Below are 19,290 nucleotides of genomic sequence, written 5' to 3' on the forward strand. Positions count from 1 at the left end.
GCAACAGATTTGCTCCTCCTTCCTAAACAGGCACGACCATASACTTACTGAGTAGCTCTGAGATGTTAAGCATATTACAATAAAGACATCATTGCTTGGCTTACTTTAGGTACTGTTATGGATATGGTACCACGGACTTTATTCAGCAACTAAAAAATATACACAAGGGACAATAGCTTATTTTTTCTGTATTTTTCAAAATTTGACCTTCTTCCAGTTGAAGAACCCAGTTTCAAATATGAAAAGGGCACTTGTTTCTACAGTAACTGTGTACAACTTGCTCAGTTCCAAGTACTGTATTTGTTTATTGTTACTGGTGCTGTTCTTATATCTCCAGTTGTTGAGGAACTTCTCTGTTCTTGGAATTACAACTAAGTTGTTCTTTCTGATTCTATTTCCCCATAAAGTTCAGCTAGCTTCTTAAACTCAGGCCCCCAGTCTCCAAGGTAATTATAATCCTGGTCAGAATGTGTTGTAGCTGAATCCAAAGAGCTGATAGAGCCAGCTTCTGATCTATGACCCTCATAGGCGTATGTCTGTARGGAGTCATATGGAGGCACACTGGGGTCCAGATCAGCCTCTGCCAGTCTTTGTTTAATGAATTCCTGAACATCTATACTGTCAAGGCTTGAAGACGGCTGATGCCTGGGCAAGGGTTTCACTTCAGGACGAATATCCCTCCGATATTTTAGCTCCTCAGCGGCTGATGGATTTCGCAATGCTGTGATATCAAATGCTTCAGTGTCTTCTTCTCCACCACCCTCATCATCATATGTGACAACATTTTCCCGGACGTCTTCCTCTGAAATGATCAAGGGCTCCTTCTTGCTACGTCTTAGGGTGATGAAAAGGACCACAATTGCTAAAGAGAAAACTGCAGATATTAGATTAGGTTTAAAATTTACATTTGAAGTAAGCAGATCAATGTTACAGAAATAATAGATACCAAATCATGAATACAGAGGTATAATGCTTTTATGCTAATATTGGTATTCTGAYATTATTAAGCTGGCCTTGAACTGTAGTTCCAAAAGTATCATTAGGTTAGGTGCATGTTTGTAATAACGGGTCCCCAAAGTTTCCAAATTTTGAAAGAGCTTAGTTATAGCTCTAAGGGAGCAATGCCTTTGTTGTGTAATTTTTTATATGAAGACAGATTACTGTATGCCTGGAAAGCACCCCTGAAATCTATATTGGCAAATTTTCAGGCAGTATCTTGCTGAAGTGCAAAAGGTACAGGACAYACAACCAAGGGAAAAATTAAGATTGATATAGTGAATCTACAAACTTCCAGTACAGTCTGGTCTTCCCAAGGGTCAATAAAAAGCACTTTTATTGTGTATGCTTGCTTTGTAGGAATTGTTGAGGTTTCTTGAACCAATAATGAAATCCACAGAAGAACCTCATAAAGGACATAAAAAGGGATAATATACTTTCAGTTAAATGAGAAGTGAGATTTTTCAGAAATATTGTTAAGGGCTTTCAATGGTTCATTAAAATCAATATTCACTGTATATTTGTGAAGTTCATTTTTTCCCTTATAAATATGTACTACTGTATGATAAAAGATAAATTATAAACTAAATGCATTACTGTACATTTTAAAATGCCCTGTAAGAAACACTAATTCTGAAGTAATCTGTCATGAAAGTAGTCTTTAGAAAACATAAAGACTTCAAAAGAAAACCCTCAAAACCCCCTACTGTGTGAGTTGGAGTGTAAATCTATTATTTCTTGCCACCTCTATTAGAATGCAGAAAGGCACATGAATAGTACAGGGATATGTTGCATCAAGTTGTGACTCTGCCAAAAAGAATATTAATTAATGGGTAACATTCAAACTAGCCTGGGCAAAAGAAAAAGAAAAATCAAGGGAAAATGTAATTCCAAGGACATTTATCTGATGGAGTCATCTTATTGTCTCACATGTCCTTTGCCCCTGGGGATTCTGTTGTGCATTGCTATCAGCTCATCCCATAAAGGTAATTAAGAAATGGCTTTTGTACAGTGCTAATGGTGCTTCTTACAGTGTAATKTATTTCAAAAAGCTTTCCTCATCTCATTTCAATAATTTTTCAAACTGTTCTAGACATAGAATTTGAGTCAGTGTTTTTTTTGAAATCTTTCCAAATTAGAGAAAAAAAAATCTCCACTGCTAATTATTTGTTAATCTCTGAAAAAAATATTTCTGTTAGATCCTAGATATTCATGGATCTACTTTAAAGGGTTTTTTTCCTATTAATTTTAGCTCAACCTTTTYCCTCCTAATCACATCTATGTGTTTCTAATTACCTCCTACTACCAGGCAGCCTTTGGTTTAAAAACATATCATATTAAAACTTCTGTCCTGTCACATCCACAGAGCTAGAGGAAGGATAGCAGGTCTTAACACTGAAAATGGCTTACCAAGAAGAATGACGACACAGAGTAAGATTGCAATTAGAGCTCCCGTGCTCAAGCCAGCAGAGGAGAGGAAAGCTTCAGCATGGCAAGTCCTCACRCGTCCATCTCTTTCACATGCGCAAACCCTAATGGTGAGAGTGCTGCTGCTACTGAGAGGAGGCGTTCCACCATCAGAAATCAAAACTGGGAGGTGATAGATATCTTGAGTGGTTCGACTGTATCTCCTTCGTCTTGTTAGGATACTGGCTGTGTTATCTACAACATTAAAACCAGAACATCATTGTCATAAACGAAAAGTGTTACTGACGGTTTGTTTCCCATGTAATAGAAGCATCAGGTATCTTCAAACTGGACAGTCCTAATCTGTGAAAATGTATAATTTAGTATTAAAAGTTGGCAGAAAGCATACTTGTGGCCAATGGAGGAAAACAGGGAAGCAGGAGAGAGCAGCTAGCATTAAATAAGATAAATAATTTAAGCTCATATACATGTCTTAAGAGTCCAAATGAACTTTGGTATATACTCTGGGCCCACTTTGCAAACATTTTAATCCCATGTTGGCAGTATATGGACATCTGTAAATGGGAATATGTGGAATTATTCCACAACATAAACTCTTTTCCATTCTCAGAACAATGTTAAAATGTCTTTAGTAAAAGTCAGAGTAAGACTTTCATATTTCATTGCTTGTGATAGGTTTCATAACTCAAGTGATCTTTCAGAAAATATCTGAAAGGACAGTGGCCAAAACCTCATGCTGTGGGAAGGTCAGGATGAAGAAGGAGTTGAAGGGAAAGAGATTAAATATTAGAGGCTCTAAACCTGGTAAAGGTTAYAGAAAAGCAGGGGAAGGAGAGAGAAAGTGATATAAAATTTTGTCACCTTTATGTCACCTACAGGTCCATCTGGCATATATTACAGTCAATAAGAATACTAATGTTTAATTCATGCACAGTGCCAGAGTATCTGGGGGCACTAATTTAAGACCAAGGCTCCACAAGTATAAAAAAATAAGCTTCCATTCATGCTGCTTCAACTCCAGGAAGCTAAGGGGCATAAAGAGAGTGYAGGGGAAGAAATGCTACAGTAATATATGGATATATTGTAGTGTTGTATGCCTAACACTTCATTTCAGTTTGTTTCTACCACTATAAGACTACTGGCACTTGTACAAGAGCCCTCAGATAACCCAAACAAAACTAAAGATAGTGAGMAATTAGAGACAGGAAGAGTTGCTCAGAGAAGGCAATAGGGACTGGGAAATGAGAGGAGAGTTATTGGAAGAAAAGAGCTTTCCTCTCCTACTACTTGCACATGCATAACAATCATATAGATTTCAAACTGCAGAGTTCTCAGTTTCAAAATTTTTAACAAACAACATGGGGTGATAGATGCAAAAATACAGTATGTCTGCTGGGTTCTTCCTCCCTTTTTACTTGCAACTATAGTTACACCATTAAATGCATTCCTCATAATAATAAGGAAAAAAATGAAGTCCATGGAGCTACACGAAAATCTTGTGCAACATTACAGCTACCGTGGCATCTTTTAGGCCATAGGACTGATTATTGCCCATGTGTATACATGAACTGGTAGGGGAAGAGGGGCTAGCTTCTGTTCAGCTGGATGCAAACTGTTTACCAGATGGCAATTCCTTACGCCGTATCTTCTGTCAAGCCCTGTGGCAGATCTTAAAGCATTTCTTTTAAATTATTTCACTCTACATATTGCTTTTGCCTATCACTTGATAGTGGTACTGGGGAAAGCTGGGATCATAGCCCCATCAGAATCATACTGTAACACAATACATTTGGTAACAGGTTTCACACGAGAGATTCAGATGAGGTAGGAAGTATTACCCTTGCTCAAGATCTCAAAGAAACCATGTGACTGAGCCAAGAACTGAGCATCCGGTTCCACTGCATTCATGTTTTGTTAGACTTTCTTCTGTACCCTACCTATCTTCTTGGAAAGCTCCAGTATGCTSAGTTAGTTAGGAACTCTGTAAGTTTTGTTCTTTTCATTTCCAGTGGAAGTAAAAAGTGATTTTATTCTGCAATTGCCCCTGAAGTCCTCTTCTAGCTTATGTCAAGGTACATTTTTGAGGACTCAAACCTGAACTTCATGATAGCTTCCTCTTCAGAGGCATGACAGCAGCCACTTAAAATGACATTTGTATTCATTCCATTTACAGCACCTTACTAAAACCAAAATGAGAGGAATAGACAATTCTTCTATCTAAAACAATCAGACAAAGAACAACACCGTCACACTGCGGAAATCATATTTGAATATAAGTTATAAAATACTTTTCGTAGAACACACTCTGTTGCTTGCTAAGTTGCCAGACACTGTGTGCACCCTCGCAACCCCMTCAAAATACAAGTATGTTTTCAATAATCCACAAAAGAAGTCCAAAACAGGTGTGATGATAAGATACACAGTAAATCTGCGTTTGCATTTGACACAGGGTTGTGGAAGTGATTCTACAATCTAAGGTGTATTAAATGCAGGAAATACTACTTTCATTCTTGTAACAGTTCTGTTAAGCCTTAGCTCTTCTACATACTGCTAAATCTGGGCCTGTGAAACCTTATAAAAATATATTGTGGTGTGCTCAATAATGCTGAGATTTTTCATTATTTATTGTTAAGAAATAAATGATTTCTATATTATTCTGCAATTAGTTTATGTAGCAAATTGTTTTGTGTTATAATTGTGTTACCTGGCTGAGACAAAGCTAGATATCACTGAAATTCAGACTACTTTTCCAGTATGAAGAAAATTCACCCCTATAGCCGCATAAGCAGTGGCCTTAAGTCCATAATTATAGACTGCACACACCCATGGAACTTTCTAGGCTCTGCTAGTTTAATTCTAAAACACATGGAAGATTCACAAGTCTGATTTACCAAGATTTGGACCAGCTTATTCTTTGAGACATTCATGGCCTTCTACTTTTAATTAAATGCAATATATGAACACTCTCAGTAGTTTTTTTTTTTTTAATTACTTGTAAGACAAGGAGATAATCTTAAGGAACCTTAAGGAATCTTAAAATTACAGATAGGCTACCTGTATGATTTTTTAATTTTTTAACATATGTTTTCATTTAATCAGAAGTTAAAATAAGCAGCTGTTTTATCTTTCTGCTACTTATGTTGCAAAAAATACTTTGCTCTTTCTTTTCCCCCCAAGCCCTGCCCATTTGCCACTCTCTCTATTTTTTATGCCAGACTATCAGGTCCTAACTTCCCTAATGTTGCTGGAGGACACAGATAACACCTTCAGTGGTTCACAAAGGGAAAATTAGTAGAGAATATAAAATGAGTGTCAGTTTGTCTGTCTATCAGCTGCCAAAGTACTGGCAGACTGACCTTTAGATATAGCCAAAGAGCAGAAATAAACCAACATCTCTGTGATTAGCAAGCGATTTCAAACTTATAAAAATAAGTTAAGGTTCTCAGTACATATACAAGGTGATGACTGCTGCTCCTGCCTTTCTATTTTCAGTAAAAATATTCATCATCACCTCCACCATATGCCTGAACAACTCTGATGATTTTCTAGTTGTTCAACATCCAATTTATAATTGGTTCCCTTCTTTGAAGTGCAACTTATTATAGCATATTAAGAGAGCTCATCTCTACCATTTTCTTTTTATCTCTTGCACTTGCTGGCTGTTAAACAAGGCAAGACTGGACAATAAGTTTGAACTCTGGACAACAGCTAAATGTCAGCACCCTCCCTGGTGTGCCTTTGAGCCAGCTGAAACTCTCTCAAATATCCAACCGCAGTTTGAGTAAGAGTATACACCAGGAATTCCTTCCAACCCGCAGTATGGGCAGGAGTGCATCAGGTTTGTCTCCCTCCCCTTTAAATAGTGCTCCAACACTATTCTAACAGCCTGCCGACCTTAAGCATCCCYAAATGCCCTTGCGCCATAGTTCCTGCAGCACAGACCCTCCGTTTCATGCTGTGCTAACGCTGCTCTGCTGGGCCGTGCTACTGCTTGCACATTATTTCATAAACTTGGAGCAGAAAAAGAACTGATAATAATGATATCTCAGCACCACATGGGGCCCAAAGGACATAAAAGGCCAAGTGCTATGTAGTAACTATGGAGTTACTAGGCCTCAGTGCTGAGAACAGTCCCAGTCCCGTTTTTCTTTGTAGCTTGTCGTTCTTTTTTTTTTTTTTTTTTCCCCTCAGCACTTATGTTGAGACAAAAAAAAACAAAGTCTAACTACTACTAGTCACCCAGAAATCCCACTGAGGTCATTAGAGAAGTGTAACACTCCCATATGCACTTTTTAGGCTGTGCACTTATCAAAATGAAGAGAAAGCAATTTCAAAGATACAGAGTCCTAAGGAGAATTATATTTCATGGTACAACTAAATGAGAAGATGATAATCACAAAACAAAGTTATCTAGAAATAATACACTAAAAAACTAAGGATATGTTCAAGGACTCAGTTTGAAATGTAATTTCCTGTTGGTAACAAGTGATACCATATCCATGAGCTAAGCATTAATATTAACATCTACCATGTCTCTCATCCCCAAAGAAAGAAATCCTCCTATCTTATACACCCAATTCCTGAAGGTGATAGCAAGTGCTATTACTGATAACAAGAATAATGCTTTATTTCTGCTTAATGTTTTATTTCTGTTGTTACATTTTCTATAAACTTGAAACATTTCAATTCAGCTATCTTGTCTGTATAAGTAAGAAAATCCCATAAAATTCGGTTCACATGAATCTTCCTGGGCCAATAYTCATGGAAGACCCAGTATTCAAATCTTAGCAGAAAAGCATAACCTCCTCCATTCCTCCCCTGACATAAATCTAAAATAGAACAAGTGATCCGGTATCACTATACACCTATAGAAGCAGGGATGAAAATGTAGCCTGAAAAGAAAAACATCATATACCTAATATAATGAAGAAAAACTGAGCAGGAAACGTTTAAGTCACAGATGACTTTTGTAGCAACCTAGCCGTAATGAAAGAATTTAAGCACAAAAGATTATTGGCAAAGCTGCAGAGGAAAGAACACGAGATGTGCACATTGATATGTTATTAGCATAACTGTGGACAGACGGGAAAAATATTGTGAGAACAAAAATCAAAACTATAAGAAAAAAATCAACTTGACAAACTGGACAGTTCTAAGGAAACAGAGAAGAAATCTTGAAAGAGCTGTATTTAAAACATGCATACTATGTGTATAGGACAATTTGGCCCATGAAACTTACATTTTTATGTTGCATGTTACAAATAAAAACTGGAAAAAATAAGATTTTTTTTTCTTGTAAGGTTTTGACATTGTAGAAGTAAATAATAACATAAGACAATCTTAAGTAAAGATGTAGCTGGAATCAAATTTTCTACATATACAGATGGGGTGAAAATTAATTGGTTCATAGTTAATCTGTGGTATTTGTATTCTCCAAGTAATAACTAGAGTTCTGTAGAAACAGACTTTTCATTACATGCACAGAGGAGATTTTGTAACATACACAACTATAAACATTCTCAAAGAAACTGTGTAAAACTTCTTCAATACAATTCCACAAATTTGTAAACAAGTAAAAAGCATGGTCATAAGCTTTTGGGTACTAGCATGGAATGTGCCTGTTCCATTATGATCAAAATTTCTAATTCTCGTTATTATAATAATAAGAGTTACATATAGTATGTATGTCTGTGTGTAAATAATGGAAAAGAATCCTAGCTCTCATGTGGTGTTCTTCCAAATTAAATCCTTTAAAATATTTTACAAATGAGATCACGACTATTTTTACAGAGAGGGACACAGGCTAAGACCTTTTGAAAGTCACTGACAACCAAGCATAGTGGCCAATGACCAAAGCTAATGACATTGGCATAAAATAGAAATCATGTCTCTCATGTCCTAATCAGAGTTCTATTCTTGAGGACAATAGAAGGGTATGCCAGCAAAATGAATAGGTAATAAAAGTTTAGCCACATTGAAGTTCCAACTTCATCCTAACAGTTATTTTGATGTGTTTTAACTTTGTATGCTTTAATTAAATTGTTTGCTTTCCTCATTAAAAACTGTTGGAGAACCCATTGAGAGGGGAAGCAAAAGGAGAACAATTTTTAAGACAAGAAACAGCATTAAATAAAAAAATTCAACAAACTGTCAAAGCTAAAGACAGCTGAATACAAAGGCAGATTCTGATGACCTAGGAAAGGGTTTACTGAGGGAAATTAAAAAAGGAAAAAAAAAACACTATGCTATATCAACAAAGCTAGTTTGAGAGAGAGGAGGATAATGGATGGCCAAGTTTCTTTGACATCTGCAAACACAGCAGATAGGTAGGGAAGACAGGTGTATAGAATAGCAACAATAGCATTAGATAAGAGCTAGAGGTGTGATTCTTCCAGGCCCAGAAGGAAAGCTCTTTTTATCTCTCAATAGATTTAAACCGAAAATTTCATCTCTGAGAAGTATGATAAGAAGTAGGACTTGCTGGAGATTAAAATATTGGCTGCTATGGGAAAATTAACAGCTCCAACGTAGGTCAAAAAATTATCACATTCCCTGGGCTGTATGTTGCCCCAGTTCATGATTGTTAAACTTTCTCACATTTGGGCTTTCCTCTGCAAACATGACAAGTTAGAATTCAAGATTTAGCTCAGCTGGGTTTGAGATTACATATAGGAAATTCTGCATGGCTTTAATGCACCAGCTCTTCACTCTCTGAAGATGAGCTAATCTACAAAGCCAGACTGCAAACTGTACAAAAGCTGTTATCACATTTCTCTTTTCCATCATCTCTGCTATTTTATATTGCACTCCTGAACTAAGAAAAGAAATGAAGGAAAATAAAAGTAGCAGAGATGCAATGACAACACCATGGAAGGTGACTACTGGAGGACTTTGGAGGACAATAATTTATTTATTATTCACAAATTGAGAATTCTTTTGACACATTATACATTACAGGCAGGCAAAAGAGAAATGGATGCAAAAAAACCCGTTTATAGCTTTAGGCATGTTTTAATTTGCTTCTTAGCTCTGCTTAAATCAGTGATTCAACTTTTATACATTTTCTGAAAAGTCGTAATTAACTAAAATCAAAACAAAATGTATTGGAGTGATTTACATGTCATATTTCTAAAGTGAGAATATTTTTTTTTCCTGGGGGACAACATTGAAAAACACTTCTGTTTCATTTTTTTAATGATAACTCTAGGAAGTATTTTTTCTTTTGTGCTAGTTTCAAAGCTATTGCCAATGGGCTTTCTTTCTAGCTCAGCAGGTAGCAAAAATGCAAAGCGATATAGCAGACTTCGGGGGCCTGAAACATAGTTATTTGCTTATGGGTTGGTTTGTGAAACACCAACAGGTAGCACCACTAGAAATGAACATAAGATCCTATACAGCATGCACTAACTTGTCCTTCTGATCAACCCTGTATTCAATTTTTTTAATCAAAAAAGGATCAAAGATGTTCACAATCTTGAGAAAGATAAATGTTTCCTTCTACAGTAGCCATCTTATGCTTCCTTATTTCTAGAAAGCCAAGTTTTCTAGTAGTTACTACACAGGGCTTTTAAGCTGGTTTCTGTCTTTTGTATTTACCAAACCCCCTCTCTTTTATTTCCACCTTTTGATTCTGCAATATCTAATCAAATTGGTGTACAACTTGCTTACATTCACCATGTATAATGTTAACTCTGCATTTCTCAAATATCAGTCAATTTTCTATTTTCTGCGAAATTCTCCTACAGTTGTAACTTATGTTCTTTACAGGATAATACTTCATTGACAGAGCACTAATAACTTGCAATACCATGTAAGATGAGAAAGCATGCCACTTTTTGATGTAAACAAAGGCAGGAACTATGTAGTTTTTTCCTATTTACATTTGACTGAAAGGCGGAATTCAAGCACTGACCTCTTTTAATGCCATTTCAGATGCCCTAGAGCAGCTAAGACTCTGAATGAAGATCTTCTATCTTGCATACTTATTTGCAACTTTAAAGGCCTCAAGTTCACTTCTCTGCCAGACTTCTAGTGCATTATGGTGGGAGATGAGTATCAGAGATATGTATAAGAGAAAAAACAGAAACATCCTTAAGGAAATTCATGCTGGGATGGGGTGAACTGCTCTCTGAAGGTTGTTCTCTCCCTAAATAATAGCAAACACAAGGTAAAACTGATTATTTTATGACTCAATTTCCATCTGTAAAATGGAAAAAAATGTTAATTTGGTTTTAAAGAGATGCTACTGAATCCAAATAGATTTGCTCTAGATTTTATATAAAAGCAGATCTCTATTTCTGTAGATAAAATATCCTATGGCATAATATTAACCAAAAAGAATGTGGAAAGGGATAGTATTAGAAAATTAGTCTACTTTTGTTCTAGTTTCAGAATATTTTCCCTCACTGGGCAATTTTCAGAAAGCCAAGCCTTTGATAAAAGAGAAATAAAACCTTTCTCCTGAAGAAATTGAGAGGAAAGCAAATGCTAAGCATTCTAAAGGGAACTGCTCTTCCTTGAAAGTAAGGTAAGGTAAGCTTTACCTGTTTATTTTCAGAAGTCTGCAGTCTCAAGTTATGACTGTAAGGGTATGTATAAATCACTGGCACAGCTGTGTGAACTTGTAGAACCTCTGCACCAAAACTTATAGTCCAGGAAATCTGCAAGAGTCATTGGAGCATCCAATACAAACTATATGTCTTATGGAGGAAAAAAAAAAAAAAAAAAAAGCCGATCAAACAAACAAACAATCTCCCAGCAAAATCCTGTTTTACAGGCTTTAAAGATCTCTAGCAGGTAACAAAATAGGCAGAAAGAGGGAATGAATTTCTTAAACTCAGAAACAGAGAAAGAAAGAAAGAGGGAGAGGGAGAGAAAGAGAGATCATACATCTGTGTATCTCTATATATTGCTTCAGTCTTCACTGCTAAGGGCAGCCCTCAGGCATCCCAGAGCCTGGACGTGAGGGAGAAAGTCCAGAGAAGGGAAGACTTTCCTTTGATTCAGGAGGAAAGGATTAGAGACCTTCTGGGCAGGCTACACATCCAATAATCCATGGGCCCAGATGGGAGGCACCCACGGGTACTGAGGGAGCTGGCAGATGTTGTTGCCAGGCCACTCTCCATCATCTTTGAAAGGTCATGGAGAACTGGAGAGGTGCCTGAGGACTGGAAGAAAYGCAATGTCACTCCAGTCTTCAACAAGGGCAAGAAGGAGGACCCAGGCAACTACAGGCAGGTCAGCCTCACTTCCATCCCTGGAAAGGTGATGCAACAGCTCATTCTGGATGTCATCTCCAGAGATATGGAGAAAAAAGAAGGTGATCAGGAGTAGCCAGCATGGATGCAGCAAGGGGAAATCCTGCTTAACCAATCTGAGACCTTCTATGACGGAATGACTGGCTGGGTAGATGAGGGGAGAGCAGTGGACATTGTGTACCTTGACTTCAGSAAGGCTTTGGACACTGCCTCCCATGGCATTCTCCTAGACAAGCTCTGGAAGTGTGGGTTAGAGGAGTGGACAGTGAGGTGGATTGAGAACTGGCTGAAAGGCAGAGCTCAGAGGGTTGGCATCAGTGGCGTGGAGYCYAGTTGGAGGCCTGTGGCTAGTGGTGTCCCCCAAGGCTCAGTACTGGCTCCCATCCTGTTCAACTTACTCATCAGTGACCTGGAGGAGGAGACAGAGTGCCTCCTCAGCAAGTTTGCWGATGATACCARGCTGGGAGRAGTGGCTGACACACCAGAGGGCTGTGCTGCCATTCAGAGAGACCTGGACAGGCTGGAGAGTTGGGTGGATGGAAACTTCCAGAAGTTTGACAAGGGCAAGTGCAGAGTCCTGCACCTAGAGAAAAATAACCCTAGGCACCAGTGCAAGCTGGGGGCTGACCTGCTGGAGAGCAGCTCTGCAGAGAAGGACCTGGGAGTGCTGGTGGATGACAGATTGACCACAAGCCAGCAATGTGCCCTTGTGGCCAGGAAGGCCAATGGTCTCCTAGGCTGCATTAGGAAGAGTGTTGCCAGCAGGTRGAGGGAGGTGATCCTGCCCCTCTACTCAGCCCTGGGGAGGCCTCATCTCATGTACTGCATCCAGTTCTGGGCTCCCCCGTATAAGAGAGACATGGAGCTACTGGAGAGAGTCCAGCGAAGGGCTACGAGGATGATCAGAGGGCTGGAGCACCTGCCCTATGAGGAACAGCTGTGAGAGCTGGGCCTCTTCAGCCTGGGGAAGAGAAGACTGAGGGGGGATCTTACCAATGTGTACAAGTACCTGAAGGGAGGGTGTCAAGGGGATGGGGACAAACTCTTTCCAGTTGTCCCGTGTGACAGGACAAGAGGCAGTGGGCAGAAACTGAAGCACAGGAAGTTCCGCCTGACCGTGAGGGGGAATTTCTTCCCTGTGAGAGTGACGGAGCACTGGACCAGGTTGCCCAGAGAAGTTGTGGAGTCTCCTTCTCTGGAGATCTTCAAGGACCGCCTGGACTCAACCCTGTCTACCGTGCTCTAGGTGACCTTGCTGAGCGGGGAGGTTGGACTAGATGATCTCCAGAGGTCCCTTCCAACCTTACTGATTCTATGATTCCAACATTTGGGGATATCTTTTCCATCAAACTAACAAATTTTGAGAAATATATCAACCATTCCTTAAACATCTGGAAAAAAAACATGATTCTTCTAGGATAAAAAAAGTTATGATTTTAAAATTCAGCACTCTCAAACAGCTCTTTTATGAATAGGTTCTTTCATCTTTCGTCTGATTCCAGATGGAAGGTTCTTTTAGTCTATACTGCCCCGGCAGGTTTTAAATGGGACATCCAATAGCACATATGTTTGATTAAACTAAAGCTGTTATATTTAAGACATCACACACACACACATGCGTGCATATGTAGAAACACAAACATACACATAGCTCCTCCCTACACTTATATATATATATATACACGCACACACATATACACTGAAAAGGTTTCAAAATTATCTATAGTAACAGCTCTAAAAACAGAGTGAGAAGAACACAGCCAACAATGAACTGAAATATGTAGCTTTTGAACTGTAGTATAAAAGCACCTCCAAATTAAATGTATTTGGCTGCTTAGGTGTTAATTGAAATTGCAATATTTTGCTGAACAGAATAAATTGCCAATAGCCTTATTTTTCATTAAAAAGTCATTGTAAGTACAATTCCCAAGCAAACAAAAAGGGTCTTACCTGGGTCTGCTTTCTAGAACAGTGTAATTCAGGTTCTTAATAACTTAATAATGCATTAATAACTTAATACATTTTCTTTATATGATAAAGAAATTTTATTACTGCTCTTGTTCTATCCTGGTTACATGTGTATGGATACCACAAATTTTCTTTCATACTCTTAAGCCTTTGCTTTCTTTAAAGATTGTTTTGTCAGTATATAAAATCCTCAAACCTCAACCAGAATCAAAGAACTTACTACGAGATAAGAACGAGCCATCAGGGGAAAAAGTATCTTAATCTGTCTTTTACAATTTTATTTAAATTCTTAAAATACAAGAGAATCCCAAAGGTGATCCAAGTAATTCTTTGGTTTGCCCAGACTGCATATTTGATACAGCCCTGTGGTTGTTTCCCACCCTACATTACCGTGGGGGTTGTGCATTATGATGGTGTATATCCAAAGACTGGAGCTTTAATATTGTGGATTATTACCAAGTAAAGGCACAAGCTCAGGCTCAAGAGCTATAGGCTTAACTAGTCATAGGAACAGTTATCTGGACTGATCCTTTAACATTGCTTTCCTCTGCTAAAGTCACAGAATATTATTGACGAGAGCCATTAGAATCATAGAATGGTTGAGAGGTCACCCAGACCAGGCTGCACAAGTCTGTACCCAGTTTGGTTTTGAATATCTCCAGGGATGGAGAATCCACAACCTCTCTGGGCAATTTGTTTCACTGCTCAATCACCCTCAAAGTTAGGAAGTTTTTCCTTACGCTCAGATGAAATTTCCTGTATTTCAGTTCATGCTTCTTGCCTCTTGAACTAAAAAGAGTCTTCTTTACACCCTCCCATCAGGTACTTATACACATTGATAAGATCTCCTCTTAATCTTCTCTTCTCCAGGCGGAACAGTCCCAGCTCTCTCAGCCTTTCCTCATAACAGAGATGTTCTAGTTCCTCAGTCATCTTAGTAGCCCTTTGCTGGACGTGCTCCAGCAGCTCCATGTCTCTCTTGTAGTGCAGAGACCAGCACTGGACACAATACTCCAGGTGTGCCCTCACTAAAGCTGAGTAGAGGGGAAGGATCACCTCCCTCGACCTGGTGGCAATGCTCTGCCTAATGCACCCCAGGATGCCCTTAGTTGCCTTTGCCACAAGGGCATATTGCTGGCTCATAGTCAACTTGTTGTCTACCAAGAAACCCAGGTCCTTCTCTGCAGAGATATTCTCCTGCTAGTTGGCATCCAATATGTACCAGTGCATGGAGCTAATCCTCCCCAGGTACAGGACTAGCATTTCCCTTTGTTGTTCTTCTTTGCCCATCTCTCCAGTCTGTTGAAGTCCCTCCAAATGGTAGCACAGTCCTCTACTGTATCAGTCATGCCTCCTAGTTTTGTATTGTCTGCAACCTTGTTGAGGGTGCATTTTGTCCCATCACTCAAGTCATTAATGAATAAGGTGAAAACGACCAGACTAAGAACTGACCGAGCACATTGCTAGTTACAGTTCTCCAACTGGACTTTCAGCCACTGATCACAACCCTCAAAGCTTGGTCATTCAGCCAGTTTTCTGTCCACCTCACTGCCTGCTTATTCGTACAAGCTTATGAGGATGTTACTGGAGACAGCGTTCAAAGTCTTACTGATGAACTATGTAAATCATACATAGACCAGGTTTATACAAACTACTACAGTCTATACAGTTTGATAGGGACAAACTACAGTCTCGCACTTGTGCAGCTTCTCTGGGTTTCAGTCGGAGTGCACTGATAAAAGTTTTAAAATTTAGAGATCCAACTCATTACTGCAGAGACTTTTGATCTTGTAGCTCCACTGATGATAATGGATAAGCGCAACGTTAATTCAGTGGTGTCTTGGGGCTCAAAGTCGGAGCAGAATTCTGTTGCTCAGAGTTATGAAAACAAGGGAAGAAAATGTCTATTAAAATATTTTTAAGCTCCAAAGTTGACTGCAGTTTCCCTTTCAGGGAAATATAGCTTCACAGTGACAGATATAGGAATCACAGAGTACCACTTCCAACCTGACATCCAGTTTTTTTTTTTTTTTTTTTTTTTTTTCTTTTTTTTTTTTTTTTTTGCAAAACATTATTGTAAATTGTTTTAGGTAATTGTAGTTTTTTTTCATTTAAAAAACATAGTAAATAAAACAAAACACTCTAAGAATCTTAGCTCTTACAGAATTATTCCATCCAGAAGGAAAACTTGCAGCTATTACATATTAAGATCGTTCTCGTCTTTTTTTCTTTTTAACAGCTGATCTTCAAACCTACATTTTCTCAGAAGTGGAAACTTGCAACAGACATAAGAAATGACTCTCTTCCTCATCATCTCTTATCTACTTCCAAGACTAGAAAGTAACTGAAATTCTATTTCTGAATAGGAATACATGACAAATACAAAAGTCATAAATGCCAGAAAACTGGAATTGGAAATGCACTTTACAAGCGTTTCACTCATATTTTACATATAGATTGTATCACAAAGAAAATATCTTAATAAAAGACAATGTTTAAACAACACAATCCAAGGGTCATGTGTTGAGTAAAATAGTGCCAATTCTTTAAACTTTAAGGAGTTTTCCAGTTGTTTGCTAAGTTAAACTTTTTGCTTTTTCAGTTAAATTGTCTTTATGTTAATTATAGGAGAAAATTGGAAATTACATTTCTAGAGTCTTGGTAAATATAGTAGTTTTACAGAAGATCCTACAGAAAGTGCATACTTTTCTATCTCTTTAGGTGGAACATAGTTCCTCGTAGGCCTTAATGTTAAAGGATACCTATCATAGTCTGGAACCCTCCTCTACTTTTCCCCACCAAAATCAAATCAGGATACTCTGCACACTGGCTTCTGTTGTTAGTGGTAAACCCAGCACTCACTGCTCTTGGAGAAGTAAAAAGAAGCAGCAAACAATGTATTTGAACAAATAACATGACTAGAATTTCTTCTTTCTAACTACAAGTATAGCTAAACATTGGAACAAGTTCTTTAGGAAAATTATGCAATGTCCTGAAAGGCTCCCTGAAAGGTTTTAAAAAACAGAGAAGATATCTGTGAAGAATAGTTTAAACATAGCTATGTGTCATAGATACAATGATGAAGTTAATACTTTTTAGTCATTGCAAGATGTCAGATGGTATTTCATGGACCTACTGCAAAAATGTAACTGTAAAATAAACTCCAAATTTTTCTATACATCTACAAACACCTTCTCCCCCCTTCCCCCTCCATGCATACATACATAAAAACCAAGATGAAAGCAATAGATGAGCATTTAAAGGCTCAGGCTGCAAAACGAAAACCATAGGGCAATACCCAACAAGATGTCAAGGTTTGTTTTGGTATTTTGGAAAGGTTATAGATGGTTCTTTTATTTAAGAAATGTTCAAAAAGACTTGGCTAGGTGACTCTGAAGGCACTCTTCCCTCTGGGCCTCTTTGCTATGATTTTCTTACTGAGCCTTTTTAGGTATACTTTGTTAGGGAGGACATGATACATTATCACCCAGGAAGCATTGGTGGATATATTCTTGATATTAAACTAGTAAGAGTAAGTAAGAATTAAACCTCTTATGATCCTTAAATTCTTAGTTTTTCCTTTAAGGAGGGCAATAAACTTTACTGAATCTACTCAGTGTTATTCACCTAAAAATGGACCAAAATGCCAGCATATTTTCATTAACTATTTTTTAAAGACATTGCTCAATGTATGAAAAAAAATGATGTATAAATGCTAAAGTAAGATGTATATAAAAAGGGAAGGGAATATGTGATTATTCACAGTTTGCAAAATTTTGTATATATACCGCGTCCCTTATATCAGTCAGTTCAGTGATGAGAGATTATAGTTTTACTCTTCTGTCAAGAAATATGTGGAAATTGATCTGTTCAACGAAACATCCCCAAAAAACACACTCATTTCTTACAGATTAATAGCTTTGATTTACCTTCATTGTCCCTTAGAGTAAAGTTAGGATTCAAAGAAAGCCCTTCATCAAGAGAAAAATGGAATCTTGCCCCATTTGCAGAGWTATCTTTGTCAGTTGCACTGATAGTCTGAATTACCTGAAATAAAAATCAAGAGTGAATGTGTTGAAATTTGAACTTGACCCAAATATTACCTGACCTCAGCAGGATTTTCAGACTTAGCTTACTGTAATTTTCTACTTGACTTCTGCCACATTCAACCTATGAAATGACTGGCCCATTAGCCTGATTTCTCTAGCATGAAATATTTTAGGAATCCTATTGCAGAGCTAGATAAAAGCATCTAAAACATCTATAGTTTCTGACATTCTAATATGGTCAAGGCCTTGGTACAGAGATTTTCATCATCTGCATTGCTTCCTGGTGACTTTCAGAATTACAATTGTGCCTAAACATGTACTTTTATAGGACCAAGATTGAGCCTGAACAGGGTAGGTCTATGCAGAGCATCATTTGCTAGCCACCCCAATAATTAGATGCACTTTAATATTGGTAAAGAGAAAATAATAACCAAAATGACCAACACATAATACCAGCTCACCATTTAAGATTTCTGCTAGGAATCAACTTTAAATTGTCAGAGAAGAGAACACGAGGAACAGAAGCCACTACTGGTTTGCCTCAAAAGAATAGAATTAGATGTAGCAACCATGTACTGGAGAGGCACTTTGAAAGGTAAGACCTCTACCTTTCAAAGCCCTAATGATTTTTGAATTTTGATTTCAACCACAAATGAGCTGAGCTTTTCAAATGTATGACCAAGCAACGTTTCTGCCTCTGCTTTTATATTCACTCTGGGCATGGAAGTTGGAGTGCCAAAGTAGAATTTATAAAGGATGTTTTTGTGATATATCCAGTGAAGATAAAGTAGAGCATTGCACAGCGCTGACAGGGAAAAGCAGAAGGGGAAGGGAGAAGTGCTCTTCTCATGAGAATTCTTCTGTTCAGGGTTCAATTGCATTCTGTCTGGACCGAACCTGAAATCTAAACAGTGAGGGCTCATGCGGTCCTGACTGTTTTAAAACTAGCAAAAAACACACAGTTCTCAAYCTCAATTCACATACGAGAAGCAAAACAAAGAAAGTACATTTTGAAGCTAGTAAACTGCAGTGATTAGTCTACAGACTATATATGTCTGAAACTGTTAAGCAAGTTAACAAAATTGCTGATAATTATATTGCCGATAATTGCTGAGAATATTTTTGAAATTTGTCRTGATACTTTTTTGTCAAGCCATAGCAGAATAAGATGATTTGAAACATGTATAATCTTAAAGTGTGAAAGGCATGGTAACCTTGGTAAAAACTTTTGGTAAAAGGTAAACATTCTGTATCAAATTTTGAAAAGGTCATATATCTRTAACTGAAACAACTAACATGTAAAACAAAAACATAAGATTATCTAACATATACCTATTTAGCTGATAACTTTGAGATGATAACAGATAGTTATCCAAAATGGATAGTTGAAAGAAGAATATTTTCAAGTGTATCAGTTTCTGTTATTGCTCAACTATGAAAAATACTGATAAATACTTTCAGTAGTTGTTTAAAATTCAGATCAGGGATCTTGGAAAAAAGACATGCATTTTATTAAATATTGTTTATAAATCTTCAGTATTGTTTATCAGTGAAAAATATGTCATTTTGCTATGCACTTTCAGCTTTTCTTT

At 37.7% G+C, this 19,290-nt stretch overlaps 1 protein-coding gene across 1 annotated transcript in view; it reads right to left on the reverse strand.

The window, feature by feature from the left end:
- Positions 1 to 320: 320 nt before the first annotated feature.
- Positions 321 to 19,290, reverse strand: part of LOC146588353 (cadherin-18-like) — a 170,922-nt gene continuing 151,952 nt past the window's right edge. Inside the window, 3 exon segments of the mRNA XM_085318113.1 lie at positions 321 to 874; positions 2,407 to 2,658; positions 17,579 to 17,696. Coding sequence (XP_085174239.1) covers positions 372 to 874; positions 2,407 to 2,658; positions 17,579 to 17,696 — 873 coding nt within the window. The 3' untranslated portion in view covers positions 321 to 371.

The sequence above is a fragment of the Rhea americana genome, unplaced genomic scaffold (genome assembly GCF_003343005.1).
Source record: "Rhea americana isolate MKP2758 unplaced genomic scaffold, rheAme1 scaffold_52, whole genome shotgun sequence".
In the NCBI taxonomy this organism is placed as follows: domain Eukaryota; kingdom Metazoa; phylum Chordata; class Aves; order Rheiformes; family Rheidae; genus Rhea; species Rhea americana.